At 49.3% G+C, this 21,408-nt stretch overlaps 1 protein-coding gene across 12 annotated transcripts in view; it reads left to right on the forward strand.

The window, feature by feature from the left end:
- The window catches only part of PLEKHA7 (pleckstrin homology domain containing A7), a gene marked incomplete at its 5' end in the record, with an annotated part of 212,625 nt that overhangs the window by 160,876 nt on the left and 30,341 nt on the right, over positions 1-21,408 (forward strand). For 11 of the 12 annotated variants that reach the window (XM_079930112.1, XM_079930104.1, XM_079930108.1 and 8 more), the window contains 4 exons: positions 3,051-3,521; positions 12,216-12,738; positions 13,491-13,577; positions 16,199-16,252. In XM_079930112.1, coding sequence (XP_079786238.1) covers positions 3,051-3,521; positions 12,216-12,738; positions 13,491-13,577; positions 16,199-16,252 — 1,135 coding nt within the window. The remainder of the gene's footprint in view (positions 1-3,050; positions 3,522-12,215; positions 12,739-13,490; positions 13,578-16,198; positions 16,253-21,408) is intronic. The other variant, XM_079930115.1, reaches the window with a different exon arrangement.

A 21,408-nucleotide genomic window follows, 5' to 3' on the forward strand; every position in this document is an offset into this window, starting at 1 on the left:
GTCTGTTTCATAGATAAGTTCATTTGTGTCATATTTTAGATTCTACATATCAGTGATATTATATGGTATTTGTCTTTCTCTTTCTGAATTACTTCACTTAGTATGCTAATCTCCAGGTCCATCCATGTTGCTGCAAATGGCATTATTTCATTCTTTTTAGTGGCTAAGTAACATTTCATTGTATATATGTACCACATCTTCTTTATCCATTCATCTGTCGATTGAAGAAACCCTCTTTTCCCTTCAATTCTAATGTCATCCATTTAGGTGCATATTCGTTTTAGTACATGGCTTTTACGACAAGGCGCTGTTTATCTTTGTGGTGGGAATAACAAGGAGGTACAGTTACTTCGGTCTCACAATTGGAGTAAGCAGGTTATAAAGCTTCAGCATCTTGGCTGGGGTGTGACCCAGAGGGCAGCCAGAGCTTTAATCTTCTAGACAGCAGCCTAAGCACACCACTAAGGGGTGGTTTCCTGAATTTGAGAAACAGTAGAGAAGATAAAGGCCAACTTAGATGACTTGAAGACTGGGGTTACACTGATGTGGTGTTGGGAGGGAGGATTAAAGGAAGAAAAGAAAGACAAAGTTAAAACCTATAATGTGTACATTGTGGAACAGAGTCGTCCCTTTAAAAACTTATGGTAAGAATTGCTTTTTCTTAAAGTGCAGGTCCCTGAATATTTCCCATCTGTTCCTACTACTTGAGCTTATAGACTCACTGGACTTTAGGAATGGAAGGGTCCTTGGAGATCACCATCTAAATATGTCATTATAAAATGATGTAATAGGACTCCTTCTGCTATAAGTAATAGAGGCCAAACTCAGACTAGCTTAAGTGAGAAACAGAATATATTGATGCACAACCAAGAAGTCCAAGGATATATCTGGTTTAGGTGTGGCTAAATCTAGTTCAGGCCAAGTCTTTAAGATTCTATTTCTCTCCGTCTGCTTTTCTTGGTGTTGGTTTCACTCTCAAGTACCTGCTTCCCATGTAGTCGTAGCAGCTCAAGACCAGCTCCAACCAGAGTCCTAGAGCTAACTCTGATTGGCCTGGATTGGGTGATGTGTCAGCCTCTGAGCCAGTCACTGAGACTTTGGATCCTCAGCTCCACAGGGACTTGTAGAGTCAGCAGCACCTTTTAAACCACAAGGACTGAGCGTGGGGAGGGTGATCCCCAAATGAAAACTGAAACACTGTTAGAAGAAGGGGTGGGAGATGGGGGGGAAGATGTCCCCTAGTGATGGATAGAAGGAGGTCCAAACAAGCTTCCCCCCTCCACAAAGCTTTGGGTTTTTATGGAGAAGTCATGAGTACATGGACATGAGATGTGAGATTGCTTTTCTCAGTTTCCATGCCTAAGTTAAGGCCAACAGTTCAGCCTGCACGCACTAAGAAGCAGACCTGTGTTAGGGTTTGGATTTTCACTTTACACTGACGTTTTAACCAGCTCCCTGACTGGATTGATCTGCCCTGAATCAGTGCTGATTATTGGTAGCTGAGGTTCTGAGATATGTTGCAGGGACGCCTGAGGTCTGGCCACCAAGATGTAAATGCAGGAGCATTTCCGTTGTTCGTTCTCCTGTTGAAATGGAGAACCCTCAGGCTTGGCCATTTCAAGGAGTGAGGGATGTCTAGACCAGGACCTTTTTACCAAGGAGCACAAGTCGACCAGCTGCCCATTCAAGGTTCCCTGGTAATTTTTCTGGTCCTTCTGAGCTAGGCTGGAGTGGGTTCCCCTGCCTCCCCAGTCTAAACTCTGCTAAGCTTATGGAGCTGCTGCTGCTGTCTCTCTGGTATCAAGTAATGAGGAGGCAGACATAACTAGGACCCAAGGAGGTGGGAAGAAAGGCAGCTTCCAGTGTGAGATGGGCCATGAAAGAAACCTGCCCTTCTCTATGCCCCAGAAGCTCTTTAGCCTTGGTTCACGTCCTCCCCTGTCACCCCCACCCCATTCTCCTTTGCAGTTTCCAGGTCTGCATATGTGCAAATCATGGACATGCATTTGGAGAGGCAGTAGAGAGCAGTGGCTATAGCACATGGGCTCTGCAGTCTGCCTGGGATTAAGCCCTGGTGTCTCTCTTTCCCAGCAGTATGGTCTTGGGCAAGTCATTTATCTTCTCTGTGCCTCCGTTTCCTTATCTCTGAAATCTGACTAATAATACTTCAGAGAATTGTGGTCAGGTCAGTGTTCTTGCATTCCTGTTTGAGCAGTTCCCCGACAAGATACAAAAGTAGTCATATAAAGAGATTGCTGTGCCAATTCTCTACCCACCATCTTGGAAGAATGTTAATTATGCTGCTAATTGTACTTTGGGCTGTGCTGGATGCCAGTGGGAGAGACCCTGGGCTCAGGAGCCTTCTAGCCAAGCTGACCTGCCCCAGACAGACAGGTGGACAAACAGCAAAAGGGAAAGGCATGAGAATACCACATGTACCGTTTATTTGTTTATTGGTATTTATAGAGCTCCTATTCTGTACCGTTATTTCATGGAAGTTCTGGGCATACGATGAATGGCCAGTTGGGCCTCTGGCCTGAAGGAGCTCATAGTCTACTTGGGCGCTAGATGAGTAAACATGCAGTTATGGTCCAGTGTGATTAGTGTGATAGTGGGGTCAGCTGAGATCCTGATCTAGACTGGTGTGTGTGTGTGTGTGTGTGTGTGTGTGTGTGTGTGTGTGTGTGTGTGTGTGTGTGTGTGTGTGTGTGTGTGTGTGTGTGTGTGTGTGTGTGTGTGTGTGTGTGTGTGTGTGTGTGTGTGTGTGTTGGCTTCCTGGAGGAGGTGACATTTAAGCCAGGGGTGTGTGTGTGTGTGTGTGTGTGTGTGTGTGTGTGTTGGCTTCCTGGAGGAGGTGACATTTAAGCCAGATCCCAGAGGAGTAGAAGTTAGGCCAGCAGAGTAAGGGGATAGGTATGAAAGGAGCTCCAGGCAGAGGGAAGAGCCCATGCAAAGGCCTGGAGGTAATTGGAGTGTAAAGTGTATCCTTTGGGGAGTCTCGGCTGGGGGTTCCAGTCTGGATGGGGCTGAACGTGCTGCTGTCATTGCAGGGACATGGAGAAGGTGGAGCGGCAGGCAGTCCCCCAGGCCAACCACACAGAGTCCTGTCGAGAATGTGGCCGCGTGGGACCCGGACATGCAAGGGATTGTTCTCATCGCAAACGCGAGGATTCCTTTGGATTCGAGAGGCGGGAGCAGGAGGAAGACCGGTACCGCTCCCAGAGGGACCCACTGGAGGGCAAGCGGGACAGGAGCAAGGCCAGGTCCCCATACTCACCCACCGAAGAGGATGCCTTGTTCGTGGATTTACCCTGTGGCCCAAGAGGCCAGCAGGCTCAGCCCCAAAGGGCAGAGAGGAACGGTGTGCTGCCTGGCACATCTGGCCCAGGAGAGCAGAACGGGACTGGCGGGTACCAGCGGGTCTTTCCTTCCAGGACCAACACTGAGAAGCACAGCCAGAGGAAGAGCAGCCTGGCGCACGTGGAGCAGTGGGCAAAGACCCAGAAGGCGGACGGCAGGAGGTCAGTAGTGGACTCAGGATCGCTGCTGCTAATGAGCATAAAAATGTCATAAGAGTAGCTATCACTTACCCAGCACATGCTGGTACATGCCGGCCTTGAACTCTACCTCTGTTATCTCCATAAATCCCTGCAACAGCCTTGCAAGGAGGGGTGATAGCCTCAATTTATAAACAAAGAAATTGGGGCTTGGAGAAGTATGGGAACCTGCCCAGGGCACACAGATAAGCGGCAAAGGCAGAGTTTAGACTCAGTCCGTGAGCCTCCCAAGTGCACACGAGATTATATCGGGTTAGGGGTTTCCCATTCCCCAGGGAGCATGCCTTGAGACTGTCGGCATGTAGACAGTAACTGATCTTCTCCTCTTACTTAGCTACTTCTCTGCATCCGGGAAATATTTGTAGCAGCTAGAGTAAATACAGATCCGTTTTTAATTCCAGGCACGTAGAGCAGTGCTCAGGCACTGTTGACATTAAGCTTTATTATACCCGTTCCTTCAAGAAGTGGTTTTAATTATTTAGAGGGAATGCATCTCTTGCTATTTGCAAAGCACTATCTGTATGTTATTATAATTTTAGATTAATTAGGACACATTTATGAATGTGAAGAATTCAGGGTCACTCAGCTTCCACATTGTCCTTAGAAGCCACTGTGTGTTGTCTTCACTTTGAAGACAGCAAATCCCCCTCGCCATCCTCAGGCTTCTATTTATTTATTTATTTTTGCGGTACGCGGGCCTCTCACTGCCGTAGTCTCTCCCGCTGCGGAGCACAGGCTCCGGATGCGCAGGCTCAGCGGCCACGGCCCACGGGCCCAGCCGCTCCGCAGCATGTGGGATCCTCCCGGACCAGGGCACGAACCCATGTCCCCCTCATCGGCAGGCGGACTCCCAACCACTGCGCCACCAGGGAAGCCCCATCCTCAGGCTTCTAAAACAGACTGGAGACGAGATAGCAAAGTCGTGGTGCATTCAGAAAACCCGCCAAGGGCTGGAGGGGCCACAGTGAATGCGTCAGAGCTCAGGCCAAGTCTGCCACAGGCCTGATACACATGCTTTAAAGTGCTGCTCTCCATTCTCCCTGCTGTGAGGCCCACACTTTCCACTATGGGGTCTGGAGGTGGTGGTGCTCCAAGGGGAATAGGCTAGGCCTCTTTTTAGGTGGGTGGGGCTGTTGTGAATATGTGGGTGTTGTATGCATGTGTGGGTTGTGTAACTTCTTTAATCTGGTCCAGGTGGGCTATTGTGAGGTCAGATGGTGGAGAACTCACTGGGAGTTAATGGAAACTCCCTAAGCAGTTGGTAGACATTGTTGTGGGTCAGACTAGGAGAAGGAAGGCCCTTTGTGTTGTAGCTAAGATACCTTCCCATTCTCTCCTGGGACAGACCAGGTGTCAGTTCTGTTTGATCAGATTTTGTGTTTTATTGAAAATAGCTACTGCCCAAGGACACAGAGGAGGGAAGCTGCTATTCTTGGTGCTGGGCTAGGTAGACCTCCTAGGAGGTAGTTCTAAGTGACCTTACTGCTGAGTGAGATTGGAAAGCTGGCAGGGGTTGTATCGTGCAGGTCCTCATAGTCCAAGGTAAGGAATTTGGATTTTATTTGAAAAAGCAATAAGGAGAGCCACTGGAAGGTTTTAAACAGGTAAATGATGTGATCTGATTCACAAAGAAGGTAAGAGCCTAGGGAAGAGGCTGTTGGCAGTAGTCCAGCATGGTGCCAATGGAAATAGAAAGAAATAGATTTGAGGTACATTTTGGAGGTTGAAACAGAAAAGCTTGTCAATGAATTGGATGTGCAGGATGAGAGAAAGGGAAGAGGAACAAGGATGACCCCTTAAATTTTGACTTAACAACCGGGTGGTTGCTGAGACGGGGAAGGCTTAGGAACAAGTTTTGGGGGCAAATCGGGGTTTCCATTTTGGGGACTTTTAAGTTTGAGAAACCTATTAACTCTCCAGTGAGGGAGGTGTTAGGTTAGGCACTTGGATATGGATTGTGGCATGGAGGTTTGACATTTGGTTGGACATGCTGTTTGGGAGCAATCAGTGCATAAGTGGTATCCCAACTTGGATATTAGCAACAGAAGGGGGATCCAGTAGAGGAGACAGTGTGTCAGAGAGAAGCTACTCGTGATAAGTTAGCTGTTTCCTTTTATATGTATTGATAGCAACTCTTAGGAACTGAAGTCGGTATGGGGCTGACAAGGGCAGGTAAAAGCAGGAGAAACCAGAAATAGAAGCAGATAGAAAGGGCATGGGTTTGGCCCTGATAAGCCTGTATTTCCTACTGAAGAGTCTGGATTTAATCTTGAAGGCCCATGAAAGCCATTGATGGACTTAAAACAGGAGCATGGCATGATAGTGTCTAATATTTAGGAGGGTGGTTTGAAGGGTGTCGGCAGGGAAGAGGCCTCAGGAGATTTTTTCAGACTAGATAGATATTCCTTACCTCATCTCAGTTCTCACACAGCAGGTCCATGAATATGGTGAAGAAATTTCCCAGGCTATTCTGATGTACCCCATCCAAAATGAGAATGGCAGGTTTTTGGGTTTTTTTTTGCGGTACGTGGGCCTCTCACTGTTGTAGCCTCTCCCGTTGCGGAGCACAGGCTCTGGACGCGCAGGCCCAGCGGCCATGGCTCACGGGCCCAGCCGCTCCGCGGCATGTGGGATCTTCCCAGACCGGGGCACAAACCCGCGTCCCCCGCTTTGGCAGGCGGACTCTCAACCACTGCGCCACCAGGGAAGCCCAGAATGGCAGTTTTAATTACCCCTTGTTTAAAAAACTTTTTTTTATTAAAGTAATACCTGTATATAGTTTTAAGAATTTAAGTAGTATGACCCCATCCATCCCTCTTCCTGATTCCACCACCTTTGAGGCAACCACTTTCAATTCTTTTAGTAGTTTTATGTATTTATCTCTATATTTCCAAATAAGATAACTTATACTGCTGTTTCTTGAGTTTTCAGTTTTAGTTAGCTATCAACATTCTACTCTAGGTGATAAAGATTCAAGTCTCTTATTCCCCCCTCTACCTTTCCTTTCCAAAGACACACTTACCCTTATCTCAGCTTCATTATATAGTTATAGCATAATTTTTGTTTAGATCACTAGTCAGTTTTTACATTATTATATAATGTGAAGTATAAATATTCACAGCTGGGCCATGTAGTATACAATAATTAAATTTCATTTGTGGTACAGTTTTTTATTTTCTGGTATTGATAATTTTCATGCTTATAGCTTGCTTAGTTTTCTCTGTACCCGTGACTAATTCATCACCAAATTCATAGCTAAATGTGTAAATCTCTCTTTGCTCAGTACCCTCAAATAATCAGTAATCTACTTACAAGGTAAAAAATCCAAATAAGACCAATGAGTAAATACTGAAAAATAAGTGTCCTCCTATTTTATTTCAGAAACCTAGATCTACTCCCCAAAGACCAACCACTATATTAAAAACAAAACAAAACAAAAATCCATGTTCTTCACCTTGCTTTGTTCCACTTAATATATCAATAAATATATCGATAGATATTTTAAGATATCTTGGCTCTCTATATCAGCACATTTAGACATATTATTAATTTGAAATGGTGCAGAGTATTGCATTGTATGCATCTACAGTGATCTTTATACCATTTCCCTATTGATGGATAATTAGGTTGGTTATAAACATTTGCTATTACAAACTATGCTGCAGTGAATGTCCGTGCTTAATTGTCTTTGCAAACAAGTGCAGGTATACTTGAAGAACAAATTACTTGAAGTGGAATAACTAGGTCGAAGGATATATGTGATTTTAATTTTGATTGATATTACAAAATTGACCTTCAACAATGCTGTTTGAGTTTATACCCCACCAAAAGTGTCCCTGTTTCCCCACCCCACATCATCTCTGAAAACTACTGTTTTAGGTTAACTGCTTGCTCTGGTGACCATAGAGAAGATGGTTAAATGGAGAAGAGTCTGGAAAGAACATGACCAAGTATGAGGTGGTCATATTTGGGGTAGGAGGCGAAGAAGACCTAAACAAAAGCGGTAAAGATGGTGAGGCTTGTGAGGAGGGGTTGGATGGGATACATAGACGTTGAGATTGGGTAGGTATAGGGCTTGGGAAACTGATTCATCCACGGCTGGAAGGTGAGGAGGGCCACAGGTGGAGTTGAGGTTAACATTCAAGTTTGACTTGGTTAATAGGTGCATGTGGCGCTGTGCACAAGATGTGAGCATGGGAGAAAGAAATGAGCTTGAAGGGGAATGTGGTACCTGTGGAGTGGCCAGGTGGAGATAAGCCGTAGGTTATAGCGAATGTGGGTTCAGCTTAGGGAGAGATTTGGAAGTCATTGCCCTGGAGGTGGAAACTGATGCCCTGGCCGTAGTCAAGATCACTGAGGGTTGAATGCTTAGAGCAGTGGTTCTTAATCGTGGCCGCACAATTTGGTCATTTGAGGCCCTGCTCAAGAGATTTTGCCTTATTTGGTCTGGGGCAAGGTGAGGGCATCAGTCTGTTTTAAAAGCTCTCCAGGTGATACCAGTATATGAGAGAGGTTTGACATTTACTGAGGCCTGGGTCCCATACTGGAAAATCTGATTCTGATGATCCGAATTTCAGCCTGGACATCAGGAGTTTTCAAACCCCCCACCCCCACCCCTGGTGATTCTAGCATGTAATCAGGGTTGAGAATAACTAGCTTAGAACAATAGCAGAGGGCCAAAGGCAGAACCCTGAGGATCTCCAGTCCAAGGGGGTGGGCAAAAGCAGAGTCTGCGTAAAGAAGTCTAGCAGAAGATGGAGAAGGAAAACCGGAGTGTGGTGAGGGAAGTTTCATTTGGAAGGAGTCCAGTGGGCAGCATGAGACTGCTCCCTGGATGTGGTGCCTTCTAAGGAGGCTGGGTACCACGGAAGGAGAATCTGGAATGTCAGGGTCTCTCTGCTGGTCTCCTGCTCAGTAGCAGAGGCCTTTGGTTCCACTGAGCTTCTTGATGGGCTTAGATGAGTAGACCTTCTTAATAGAACTAGAATTTTGAAGTTAAGTCAGGAGGCAGAGTAATGCGAGGGGAAGGCCAAAGGGAACCAGAAGGAAGGCATGGCCATTGAGAAACCCTTCTTGGCAGGGGTGCAGAAAGGAGTTTGCAAAGCTGCACTGCTGGTATAAGTTGTAAGTTATAAGTTGTGGTTGTGAAATGTCTCTACATAACTCTGGCAGCCCACAGACCTACGTTATTCTGCTACACATAATGAGGGCTGGGGGCAACATGGGGAGCTAAAGGATGAGAAGTCAACTGCAAGGAGATAAGAGGTGGTTGGGGAAGGCGTCGGACTGTCCTTAGGATGTGAGGGGGGAGCTCGAGCCCTTCTTATCTAAGGGGCAGGGAGACATTAGGTCTAAATGAAAACTGTTGGCCTTGGAGGTCATTGAGCACTCAGTAAGAGGAATCTCAGTCTAATGATAGAAATAGTTCTCAGGGGGCTGAAAAGTAAACGTGAGGGATTGAAGACGACCCTTTGAGAAGAAAGCCGTCAGCCTCTGCGTAAGCAGAGTGCTCAACATCTGATCGTTCACTTGTAGCTGATTGTTCACTTGTAGCATATTGCATATCAGAGTTATCTTTATTTTTTTCCTTAAAGATGTGTTTGTAATTTCTTACAGTCAAGTAATAAGTAGTTCTGGCTGCTTAATAAAGGAACCTCCTCCTGTTGATAGTACAGAAGAGGGATATCCCTGCTCTGTGTATGATTGAGACTGTGCTAAATTGGAAGGAGGGTTATTAGAACTGTAATATGATCTCATATTCTCGGCTCTAGACCACACAGGGAATTCTTTCTAATTGTTCTTTTAGTGCTTGGAGATGTATATTTATATTTCACTTTTTTAAACTCCTTTAGAATGATGGTTTGCAAGGACAGACTGATACACCCTTAGAATCTTACCCCATTCTATGAGGTTGTTTCGAAATTCTAGCCTTCCATTTTTTCCCCGGTGTTTAAAGTAATGCATACTTGTAAAATAAAATGGCAGGGGTGGGTGTTGAGTCAGGGATGCAAACATTACCACGAGGAACAGAGTAAAACGTGGAAGTCCTGCACAACCAATGTGGAAGCTCAGGTAAGGACTGCCTGCTGCATAAGTAATTGGTTATAAAACTTGATTTCACGTTTCGATATTTTCGATTTTCGTTTCGATTTTATAGGGGCTATATCAGAATATATAGGTGCCTTTTGGAAAGGGAGCCCCCCATGGCACAGCGGGATTTGAGGGCAGGAGGAGACCTCGAGCCTTCTTTTGGATAAAGCTGGGGTTGGGGGCCAGCAAATGGATCTGCTCTTAGGACAGAGCTGCTCTGCGCGTTCCTGCCTGCTCCAGGGTGACCTTTACCTCGTCTTACAACCCTACCTCCTGTGTCCCTCCCTCCACCATCCGTTGGTTACTGTGGTTTGGCCTCTGGCACCAGGACTCACCATTGCACTGGGGTCTTTGGGGACGTGCTTCGCATCGTTTGCATTTTGCTTCAGGCAGAATGAGCAATGGTTAGTAAAGTCATGAACTCCCCGGGGTAAGCCCCCAGCCTGGTTTCTGCCATTGCCACCACTGCTGTTTGAGGGTTCAGGCACTGCCCCTTCCTCAGAGACACATTCCCCTCTGACTCTGGGAAATCCACAGCAAACCCTGCCACCTGGTGGCAAGGAGACAAGCTGGGCAAGCTGAAGAGATCTTAAAATTACTTCCCGTAATTGCAAAGATAACGATAAAAAGGGAGAAGAAAGCCACCATTTTTTGAATGGCAACTACTTTTAATCCTCACAACAATCTATTAAATGGTTCTTAGTAGCCCCATTTTACAGTAAGGAGGGTGATACAATGAGTTAAAAAACAATTAGAACAGCACTTCTCAAACATCAACCACCTGGAGGGCTTGTTAAACCCCAGGTGGCTGGGCCCCACCCCCAGGGTTCCTGATTTCAGGTGGGGCCTGATAACCTGCATTTCTGACAAGCTCCCAGGTGGTGCTGATGCTGCTGGACTACACGTCGAGCTTAGAACAAGGTCTGGTGAGCGCCGCTGTATAAAGATTTGTTAGATAAAGTTGATAGGTAAAGGCAGAGTCAGGATTCCAGCCCAGGCCTGACTCCAGAACCTGTCCGTTTTACATCCTGCTGCCTCTCAGGTTAGACTTTTAAAGCTTAATAAAACTGTAGTTGGCCCTTGCTGAATTTTTCTTTCAGAAAATAAGATGGCTGGTCGGTAGTAGTTTTCACCATCCTATCCGGCTTTTGTGTGCTGGAGTATTTGTTGAAGGGCTGGTTATGTGTCAGCACTTTCTCAGACCGCGGACAACACCGCAGAGTGTAAGACACAGTTGCTGCCCAGCGAGGATTTACAGCTTGTCTGGGGAAGAGACAGCTTACGGGTAGGAAAAGGTTACATCAATACAGGACCTTGGAAAAGTTACAGACTGTACAGTAACTAGGTCAGAGCAGGGCAGGAACCCTGAGGGCTGTGGCATTGCAGAAGGCCTCTGTGGAAGAGGCATGGGACAGTGACCTGGAGAATGAGTGAGATTTGGTGATAGGGCAAGGTGAGCCCATACAGGTAGGGGAAGGAGGAACAGTATGATGAGAGTAAGGAGAGAGAAGTGGGAAGGGAGCACCCACTGGTGAAGGTACTGCCTGTGTATCAGGCAAGGAGCCTGTGTTCTCTTCCTGTCTCATGTATTCTTCAGGGCAGCCTTAGGAGGCAGGTAGCTCTGTCCTCATGTTATCGGTAAGGAAGCTGAGGCTCAGAGCAGTCAGGTAAGCTGCCTAAGGTCACACAGCCAGTGGATTCAACCCTAGGTCAGACTTCCTCTGCTTTTTCTACTGCAGAAAGTTGTCCAAGTGTGTAGGAGGCCAGGCAAGATTAGGGTGAGGCCCTCACACTCAGGCTCCAGCAAGTGCAGGGGTGCACCTGAGAGGGGGGTGCCTCCTTCAGTGTTGGACCCTTGACGGCCAACTTGCCCCAATTTGATCCTGGCCCGGGTAGGAGGAGCAGTGAGAAAACAGCAGGAAGGGAAGGTGGGTTGAGGTCAGGTGCTAGAGGGCTGAGAGTATCAGGAGAAGGGGGTTAGATTTTATTTCATAAGCATTAGGGAGCCATTGATGGTTTTGGAGCACAGGAGTGATTATATCCAAGCAGTTGACTCTGTGCAGCATGGAAACTAGTTAGGAAGGTCTCAGAGTTGTCTGGGTGGAGGTAGTTAATCAGGATCTGGATTAAAGTAATAGGGAAAGAAAGGAACTGATGCCAGCCACTTCCTTTAAGAACCTCCAGGGCTTGGTGCTGGGGAACATCTTGGTGACCGGGAGAATCATGAGGCATCGCCTAGAGATATGCACACCTGATGGAAAAGCTGACTGATGGTAAAGCTGACTGATGGCAAGAGAGAGAGGCAGGTTTAATCATGCTGCACTTGAAGTGGGGCAGCCAAGTCGGCCTGGTAGGGGGTTGACCCTCCAAGGTTGATGGATAAAGTGGTTTAGGAATCCTCTGCAAAGGGAAGAAGTGACTGAGTCCTGGGTGTCTGCGTTGATTGTTCTTTGGGGTTCATGCAGGGCTCTCTCACGTGCCTGGCTTTGTGGCTTTGCCTAGCTGTGTTTCCAGAAGCCCAGCAGACCCCTTGCTGGTCCTCTTACCTGTCCTCTCCTTTCTCCTCAGCCTGCCCCTGGACCAGACCCTTCCTCGCCACGGTCCCAGCCAATCCCTGTCCTTCCCAGAAAACTACCAGACTCTTCCCAGGAGCAGCCGACACCCCTCGGGGGGCTCTTCGCCCCCTCCCCGCAACCTGCCGAGCGACTACAAGTACGCGCAGGACCGAGCCAGCCACCTGAAGATGTCGAGTGAGGAGCGCCGGGCACACCGGGACGGCACGGTGTGGCAGCTCTACGAGTGGCAGCAACGCCAGCAGTTCCGGCACGGCAGCCCCACGGCGCCCATCTGTGCCGGTTCCCCAGAGTTCACCGACCAGGGCCGAAGCAGGAGCATGCTAGAGGTGCCCCGCTCCATCTCTGTGCCTCCGTCTCCCTCGGACATCCCTCCCCCGGGACCCCTGAGGGCCTTCCCACCCCGGCGGCCACACACGCCAGCAGAGAGGGTCACTGTGAAGCCACCGGACCGGAGAAGGAGTGTGGACATCTCACTGAGCGGTTCTCCCAGGAAGACATGGGGCCACACCACCAAGGTGAGACTCCGGACGCCCTGCCGGGCTGCTGGGGCCCAGCATTAGGACGTTAGGAGCCTCACATGGTTTGAACACAAACTTGAGCAATGTAGGATAACGATAGGTAACACTTACGTAGTACTGTACTTTAGCGCTGGGTGTAGCGCTAAAGGCTTTAATTCTTACAACACCCCTATGAGGTAGGTGCTATTATTTCAGGTTTCCCCCGCTATCTGAAGGTAGAGCGTTCCTATGAAACCTTTAGTAAGCCAAAGTGGCATAAAGCGAAGAAGCAATTACATTTTCTGTGAAAGTGAAAATCCCCTTTGGATTTCGGTTATCAGGTGCTAAAGGTAGGTCTTTTGTAAAATCAAAGTGGCATAAAGCGAACTTCTGTAAAGCAGGGGATACCCGTATGCCCATTTCACACGTGAGAACTCTTAGGCATTAAGGGATGAAGTTACTTGCACACGGTCACACAACTAGAAGTCTGCTTCCTTGCAGCTTGGAAGGCAGGGAAAGATGTCTGTGTTTAACTAGTTCAATTATTTATAATAACCTGACTTAAGTTTTAAATCCGGAGGGGCTCTCACAGTTTGTCATTGTCATAACCTGGTGGGAAAGATGTGTATCCCAATTTGACGGATGAAGAGTGAGGCTGAGAGAGGTGCCGTGCCATGTGCTTGGCTGCCCTGGTAGTGAGTGGCAGAGGCTCTGGCCCCCGCCCCCCTCCACGCCCGGCTCTCCGTGTGACCATGTCTCCCCTTCCGCAGAACTCCTCTCATCTGGACCGACGCTCCATGCCCTCCATGGGTTACATGACCCACACTGTCAGTGCTCCCAGTTTACATGGAAAATCGGTAAGCAGCACCTCCTCTCCCCCTCCAGGCGACTGATCTTATCCAGCTTTCAAAGGGCTAATCTCATCAGAGTTCTCCCCTGAGCCGGTCAGATGCAATCCCCATTTTAGAGATGAGGAAACTGAGACTCAGAGGTCGAATGACTTGCTCAGGCCCATCCCGCTGGCATTGGGACCTCCTGAGGTCAGCGGAAGAGCGGGGGGTGGGGGTGGGGGTGGCGGGGGAAGTGGAGGAGACTGTGGTGTTTATTCTCTTTTGGGCAGCATTTTGTCTGCAGCATTTTCCAGCCACCTGCCTTTTTCTCCGGTTAGCTCCTCTCCTTTCTTCCTGGTCTTTGCTTTGATTAGTTCACTGTCTTCAAAACTCAAGTCTGGGTGAGGTTGCACTGCTGGTGGCTGTTTCCTGATAAAAACTACTTCCTGCAGCCCCTTTTCTGCCGGTGCCTTTACTTGTCCTAATGACAGAATTAATGCAATAATTACTTAATGGTGTCGCATCAATGCTGTGCCGGCACCGGGGCGAAGAGTAATTACAGCGTCGTGCTCCTGCGGTGCCTCATTTCCTCATGATGTGTCTACACACCTGCAGCTGGAGGAGCTCTCACTGCTTCTCACCCGGTTACGGCGGCACCAGGCCAAGTTGGCCAGGGTGCGAAATTTCGCCATCAGCCAGTTACTGCAGCACGAACTGACCTTTCCCACCTGCCAGGTCAGCGCCGGTGGGCTCTCTCAGGGCTGGGGGCCGCCCCGGGGACAGGGGAGTGACATGCTGGCCTGTGCTCCCTCGTGCCCGTGCTCTAGTCTGTCCTGCTGTCTGGCTCTCTCCCTTGTTCCTGCCTGTTTGCTACTGGATGCTACTGCCAGACACTGTGCAGCCATCGTGGGGCCCACGCCCCTGTTGCTGGGGAGGAGGCTGCATGTGGTGTGAGGGACCTGAACTGTGGCTTCTCTGCCTGTGAGTAATGACTGCCAGGCTGGTGTGTGGTCACGTCCAAGGGCTGCGCTAACTGTCATCCTTGTTGCCACCTTGGGTCCTCGTTGGGATGCTGAGAGGTGTGTGTCAGCCTGGAGGGAGAAGGCATGGTGCCCTCTCATCTGGATAGTGCCCTGCTGACTGTCAGAGCATCTTCACACCCCTGATCTCAGTGAATTTCACAGTAGCCTGGGAGAGGTTAGGGAGGACAGGTGGGAAAGTGACTTGCCCAGGATCCCTCAGCTAGTGGCCTGCAGGCTGGAGCCAGATTCCAGGTCCTGTCTGGCACAGTGTTCTAAACTGTTTCCAAGACATGAGGGGTTGCAGGCAAGCTCCTCGAGGAGTAGCCAGACAGTCGTTCTCCTGGGCATCCCAAGCATCTTAAAGAAGATGCTGGTCCACACGAGCCTGGTCCCCCGAGCTGCACAGAAGTAGGCAGAGGACAGATGAGGAGGTTGAGGGAATTGTCACTATCCTTACCTGTCCTATTTTAGTGGGACCTGAGAGATACAGGAAATGTATTTGGAAAAATGAATATAAGGGAGCACATGCAAAAATCCTAATTTGTGAATTTGGGTGATTTTTAGTAACATTGCTCTGTCCCTCTTACTGCAGGACTGGGCTGATTGAGGAAGTAGGGATGGGTAAGGAGACAGTTTAGGGACAGAAGTAAGATCTTGCAAACCACTGGTGTCCCTGGCAGTGCTCCTTCAGGCCTTCTCATGCTTAAAAGCGCTGCCTGAACGTTTTGCATTATTTATTTTTGTTTGTTTTACATCAGCGCTCTAAACTCGGACCTTCCTAGCCCTGGCTTGCTTTGGCTTGCTGAGAGGCCCCTTAGTTGGCTGAGAAAGTGCCCGGACTCTTTTTCTTAAGCTTTCGTAGCCCCTCTCCCTCACAGTTAGCTTCTGTGATCCATTACATAGGAAGCACAAGTTCTAGGAAATCAAAGGGTCTTTTCCTTATTCTCACTGTTTCTGGTAATTATACTGAAGAACTCAACAGTCAGAGATGACACAAGCAGACAGGTCTGCCTGGACCTTCCTTATCTAGCTCCTGACCCAGCCACCTTGGCTCCATGCTCAGCAGACGGAGCCAAAGCTTCCAGGAAACTTTCTGCAGCTCCTGTTGCTTATCGTTCTAGAACCCAAGGTCAAAAGGGAACCTCCCCGGGTCACCTAGGTCATCTCCATGCCTCTTCCAGGCATCCATCCGCACCCGTCAGGGGGTCATTTTCCTTCATGCATGTGAAGTGGCCCAGTGCAAAGGTTTGGAGCGTGGCATGTCCTCTTCCAGGTAGACCTCTCTAGTTCTGTCTCAGGAGCTCGCCTCCGCCTCAGCTGCTCTGCTGGCCTGGTCCTCTGGTGGGATGTGTGCTGTCTCCCTCCTCCTCCTCAAACTGTCCCCAGCCAATGGTGGGAACAAGCTGGCTTTCCCCACATGGTAGACCTGTGAGATCCACTATGCTGAGAGAGCTCTGAGCTGCGCCGAGACATGTGTGCTTCCTCTGTGGCCTGGATGTGTTGGTCTGCTGTGGTCTCTTGTCCCCGAAGCTGCACAGGTGTAAATGAGTCGCCCGTGAAGCCCTGAGTTGTGGGACACCTTGGGTGTTCATAACTGGCTTTTTTCTCTCTCTGCTTCATTTGAAGGCTGACGATACCTACCTCCAGCTGAAGAAAGACCTGGAGTACCTGGACCTAAAGGTGAGTGGCTTCAGGGGTCTTGCTGTCCTGGGACACTTACCTTTCTGAGAGTGTCAGCCTCATTGGAGACCAGCCCCAAAGCCAAAGGCCTTGCAGGTCTTACAAATCTGGGTTTCAAATGAAGATGTCTCCTGTCTGAATCAGAAGGGGGATTTTTTGTTTTGGGGTTTTTGATTTTTTTCTTTGGTTGCTGTGGCTTTTGGAAATTTCATTTTTAAATTGAATATAATTGACATATAACACTGTATTAGTTCCAGGTGTACAACATAATGATATTTGTATATATTGGGAAATGATCACAAAGCTAATTAACATCCATCACCATTCTTGGTTACAATTTTTTTTTTCCTTATGATGAGACCTTTTAAGATCTACTGTCTTAGCAGCATTTAAACATGCAATACAGTATTGTTAACTATAGTCACTGTGCTGTACATTACATCCTCATGATTTATTTAGTTTATAACTGGAAGTCTGTACCTTTTAGAAGAGTCTTATTTCTTGTAGCCTCAGACTCTGGGCTCTTCTCAGTTTCTTGTGAATTCTGCTGTAAGGTCTCTGGCTTACAGAATGAGGGCACGAGACCTTGCTTTCTTCCTGTCCTTGGTTAGAACCACAGGGTTCCTCCATATAATAACCAGTTGCTTCTTCAGAGCCTCCGGTGGGGCTGGGATGGGTCTGGTTCACAGGGCGCCACTGATGCGTGTTTTCAGGCACAAGCAGTTTGGTGGATTGTCTGGTTTTGTAGTGGGGGGAGCAAGTGCCACATGGAATCGTGTGGCTCTGGGGGTACCGGAGTCTCCCATCCCTCCCATCCGTGTTTAGGGGATGAACGTCGGGCCCCACCCCGTAGGTGATGACGTTCAGGCTCTAAGTCAGCCTCCACAGCACAGACAGAGCTGGGAAAGCTGCTAGAGAAGCGAGAGGCATTCTGCCTGGAAGAGAGCTGCTTTTGTTCTGTTCCCACAGCTCTCTGAAAGCTCCCACTGTGAAAAGCACTTCTTATGCCTGAGCCATGACTTAAGACTGAAGGAATGTGACCTTTAATTAACTGCGGGTGTGAGAGGGCGGGCAGAGGGCCCTGCGGGAGGACACCCAGGTGACTGCGGCAGGGGACATGCCTCCCTCGGTCCCCAGTGTACCTGGCTTGAGATATTTTTAACTTGGGGATTGTCATCCAGCCTTGTAGGAGCAGGGGTAGGAACATTAGGTCCTAAGGCAGCAGAGGAGGGACCTCCCCCCTCTGAGGCAAGATCAACACCTTTGATTAGGAATCCCTCCGTTAACTTAATGTATCTGGTAATGAGCACTTGTGCTGTATCCAGCTCTGGAGAAGCTAGGGGGGATGGAAGAGAAAAATCGAGGCTCTCTGGCCTTGAGAAACTTCCAGATGTTCTGGGTCGGGGAAAGAAAGCGTCCTGAAATAACACAGACTTTTTTGCAATGAGCGTATAAAGATTTGTCTGGCCCAGTGCTCAGAGCTGAGATAGTGAGGATGACTGTGGCTGCAGTGCTGGGAAGGCTTCTGGAGGAGGTGGCGTGTGTCCAGAGCCTTGCAGAGCCAAGGGTTTAGGTTGGTTGACGTTAAAGGGAAGGGAACTGTGGGAGCCAGGGAGAGCCAGGGTGAGGGTGGTGTGGCTGGAAACGTGGGGACAGATTGTCCAGGTTCCGGAGTCTTTCTAGGCTTTAGGAAGGAAGGTGCAGTGAAGAAAAGTCAGGCTTGGCTTTCAGACATGAGCAAAACAAGGAGGGTTCTCTCAGAACCAGGACGTTTTCTAGCTTACGTGGTATTCAGGTCACGTAGAGCTTGAGTGAGTGAGTATGGTAGTCAGGCCTCAGTGCCCAGACGTGGTGGTGTGGGCCAGATGTGCAGCCCAGCCCTCCCTCCTGCGCTCTGAACCTGGGTAGGTCCTTCCACCATGCCCACCTCCCCCATCTGACCTGGAGCAGCCCCCGGCCTCCACCTGCCCTGTGTACCACCATGTCCCTGTTCCCTGGCCTCACCATGCCCGGGGCCATGCAGGTGACACAGAAGTATTTGCAGAGCATCCACGATGTACCTAGGCCTGTGGGAGAGGCGTGGCTCACAGCGGCACAGGTGTACCAGAAAACGCTCTTCAGCGTGCTAGGTGCACGGTGCGAGGGGACTTCATAAAGTGCTTGAGCCGGAGTAACAGGAAATAGGTGTCTTCTGACTCCTGTTTGTGTGAGATAGCCGACCTCACAGGTGGTCCTGGAGAGAAGATCCAGCTCAGCTTGGTTTTATTTAAAGATTATAGAACTTGAGCTCAATAAAAGGGATTGAGAGAGAGAGAGAAAAACTGAGGCATAGGATAGCAGAGTAGAGCCAGGAGTCTGTGTCCTGACCGCCAACAGAAGCGGAATAACCATAGAGGGTAAAGTGTGTGTCAGTCACCATGTTTTACTTCTGTGAAATTATGTACCCGCGGCAGTAGCCCTATAAGGGAGGTGGTGTTATCTTTTTTTCACTGACTGAGGCTCAAAGAAGTAAATGACTGTCCCAAGGCCACGTTAGTAGTTACGGGGGAGCCAGTACTTGGGAGTAGCGCTGACTCTGAAGCTGGTGCTCTTAATCACCCTGCCTCCCAGCCGCTCTTACGATGCTGCTTCTACTACTGTGGACCCGAAGGTATTAAGTTTTTTGTGGAGCTGAACTGAGGTCCTTCTGCCAGGAAATATTTATGCTGTGATAGAGAAAAGGTTGCATCCTTGGGATGTTTTCACCAGCTAGGAGCCGTATGTGACCAAAACATTAACTAGTGATTGGAAGTTGTCACTGTTTATCTTGAAAAACAGCTGTGTTGATACCAGAATTTCCCTGGTCTTATAGCTGCTACTTCAGTTGCTAAGCTCCTCTTAGAGAACCAGTCCCCCAATAACAGCACCAGCAGGTGAGAGACACTTGGCTTACCAGCAACATGGGTGGGAAAAGATGCTGGGGTTTGTGTTGTGTGTCAGTCATCATTCAGAAAGGCTGATATCACCTTGGCCTCCCTCCAAGAGACAGGCCTCCCTCCAAATCAGGGAGGCAGTGGGCCTGCTCTGCTCAGACCCAGCTGGGGTGTAGAGTTCCCAGATGGACGTTTCACTTCAGGATCCAGACGAGGGAAGGGCTGGAATCAAAGGAGAGGTGATGAGGGGCTGCAAGAACTGTGGCTGAGGAGTGTATTAGGCGGGATGCTTTTGTTGGCAGGTATCCGAAACCCAAATCAGCCTGCTGAGCCACAAGGGGAATATACTGGTTCACGTAGCCAGGGCTTGCGTTCCAGGAGCTCAGGCCATGCCACCAACTGTTCCACTTTCCACACGGCCAGGGAAGAAACGTGGCCACTTGCACGCTCAGGCTGGCTTCATCCCAGCCGAGCCTCCCTGTGGAGTGAAGGGTGGGGGGTTCCCTAATGGAAAGCAGACTGGGCAGAAACAAGAAACACAGCAGCAGGCAGCACAGCTACAGTGTGGTCGGTTGAAGGAGGAAGGGGCAATGCAGGCAAGACATAGAGACAGTCTGTAAAGCTCTAAAATGTTACCATGTGTCTTCCGTGGCTCTGAGGGGCAAGTCAGACAAGCGGATCACAGCTACAAGTAGACGGTTTTAGTTGAGTAGAAGAAAGTGTTCTCTAAAAGGGCCACCACAGGTCACAGTGACCTCCCCATCACTGGGGCGCAGCTGAGGCCAGGTGAGCACTGAGTGGGATGTGACTGGATCAGGAAAACCCTCAGGCCCGTTGACTCTTGAGATCCTGTGACGTGCTAGACAAGATGAGCTGCCGCGAGCCCAGTGGGGTCCCTGAGACGAGGGCCTCGGAAGACACAACTGAATGGGCCGTGTAGCCCAGCCTGGTCATGGAGATGGTGCCAAGCACAGCCCCGCTGTGACCAGCTTCTTGTGAGAGGTCCCTCCTGAGTCCTTGTCGGGAGAGGTAAGCCTCTCTGGAGAAGGATGGTCTCCCTGCCCCCACCAGGTTGGCACAGGGTCCCCCGCGTCCCTGTCCCAAAGGCCGCAGACTTAAGGATCCAGAGCCCATGTCCCCTCCGCCTCCATCAGCTGATGCTTGGGTTCCAGAACCCGTTGGTGGTGTTTGCCCACATGTTGTGGAGCTTGGTCTCCTGAAGTGAGCATTCCTGCTGGGGTGCCAAGTGAGCAAATAAAAGCAGACTCCACTCTCTTAGAAGATGCTCTGTGTTGGTGTCCTCTTTGGAAATGTTTACTTTCCTGGCATTTTACTTGGCAGTGTCAGGGTGGAAAGGGTTTCACGCTGATTAAGCATCTGTCCTTGCCTGGCAATTGTGGGGCACCCGTTGTTCATTATCTCACTTAATCCTCTCAGCACCTTTGAGCAAATAAGAATTATTATCCCCACCTTACTAATCAGGAACCCGTGTATCAGAGAGGTAACTTCTGCAAAGGTATGCAGCTGAGATTTGAACCCTGTGACCAACTTCACACCTGCCTCCTTTCTTCCGTGTGCCATGTACCTCATCTGCCCTGAAGTTGCATTCGCTGAGTTGTATTTCTGGCATTAATGTTCTGCTCTTCAGAACCCTACACTGGAGCCAGGTCTGAAAAGGGGGTATGAAGTTTCGCTGTTGTTTATGGCTTGAATTGTTTTTATGCATCTGGGAAGCACAGCTGGTAAAGTGAGGTGGGGGGAGGGCACCTGCAACCACACAGGTGGTGCCTTTTAGGTGGAGCAGATTGAAGTCAGCCCCAAAGGGGCTCTTGTCCCTAGTGAGGGACGTCATCAGTGGCTCCAGGTGCTGGCCTCTGGACTTTTCCTAACAGAGCCTGAGATGTAGGCTTCTCTGTTCAGAGTCTGTTTCCAGTTAGCTTCTGGAGCAGAGTTCTTAAGTCATGGTCTGGAGCACCATCTATCTCAGAATGATCTGGGAGCTTGATATAAAATTGCAGATCTGGGGCTTCCCTGGTGGCGCAGTGGTTGAGAGTCCGCGTGCGGATGCAGGGGACACTTCCCCGGTCCGGGAAGATCCCACATGCCGCGGAGAGGCTGGGCCCATGAGCCATGGCCGCTGAGCCTGCGCGTCCGGAGCCTGTGCTCTGCAGCGGGAGAGGCCACAACAGTGAGAGGCCCGCGTACCGCAAAAAAAAAAAAAAATTGCAGATCTGGAGGGTTCTG

Source organism: Stenella coeruleoalba (genome assembly GCF_951394435.1).
Source record: "Stenella coeruleoalba genome assembly, chromosome: 8".
Taxonomy (NCBI): Eukaryota; Metazoa; Chordata; class Mammalia; order Artiodactyla; family Delphinidae; genus Stenella; species Stenella coeruleoalba.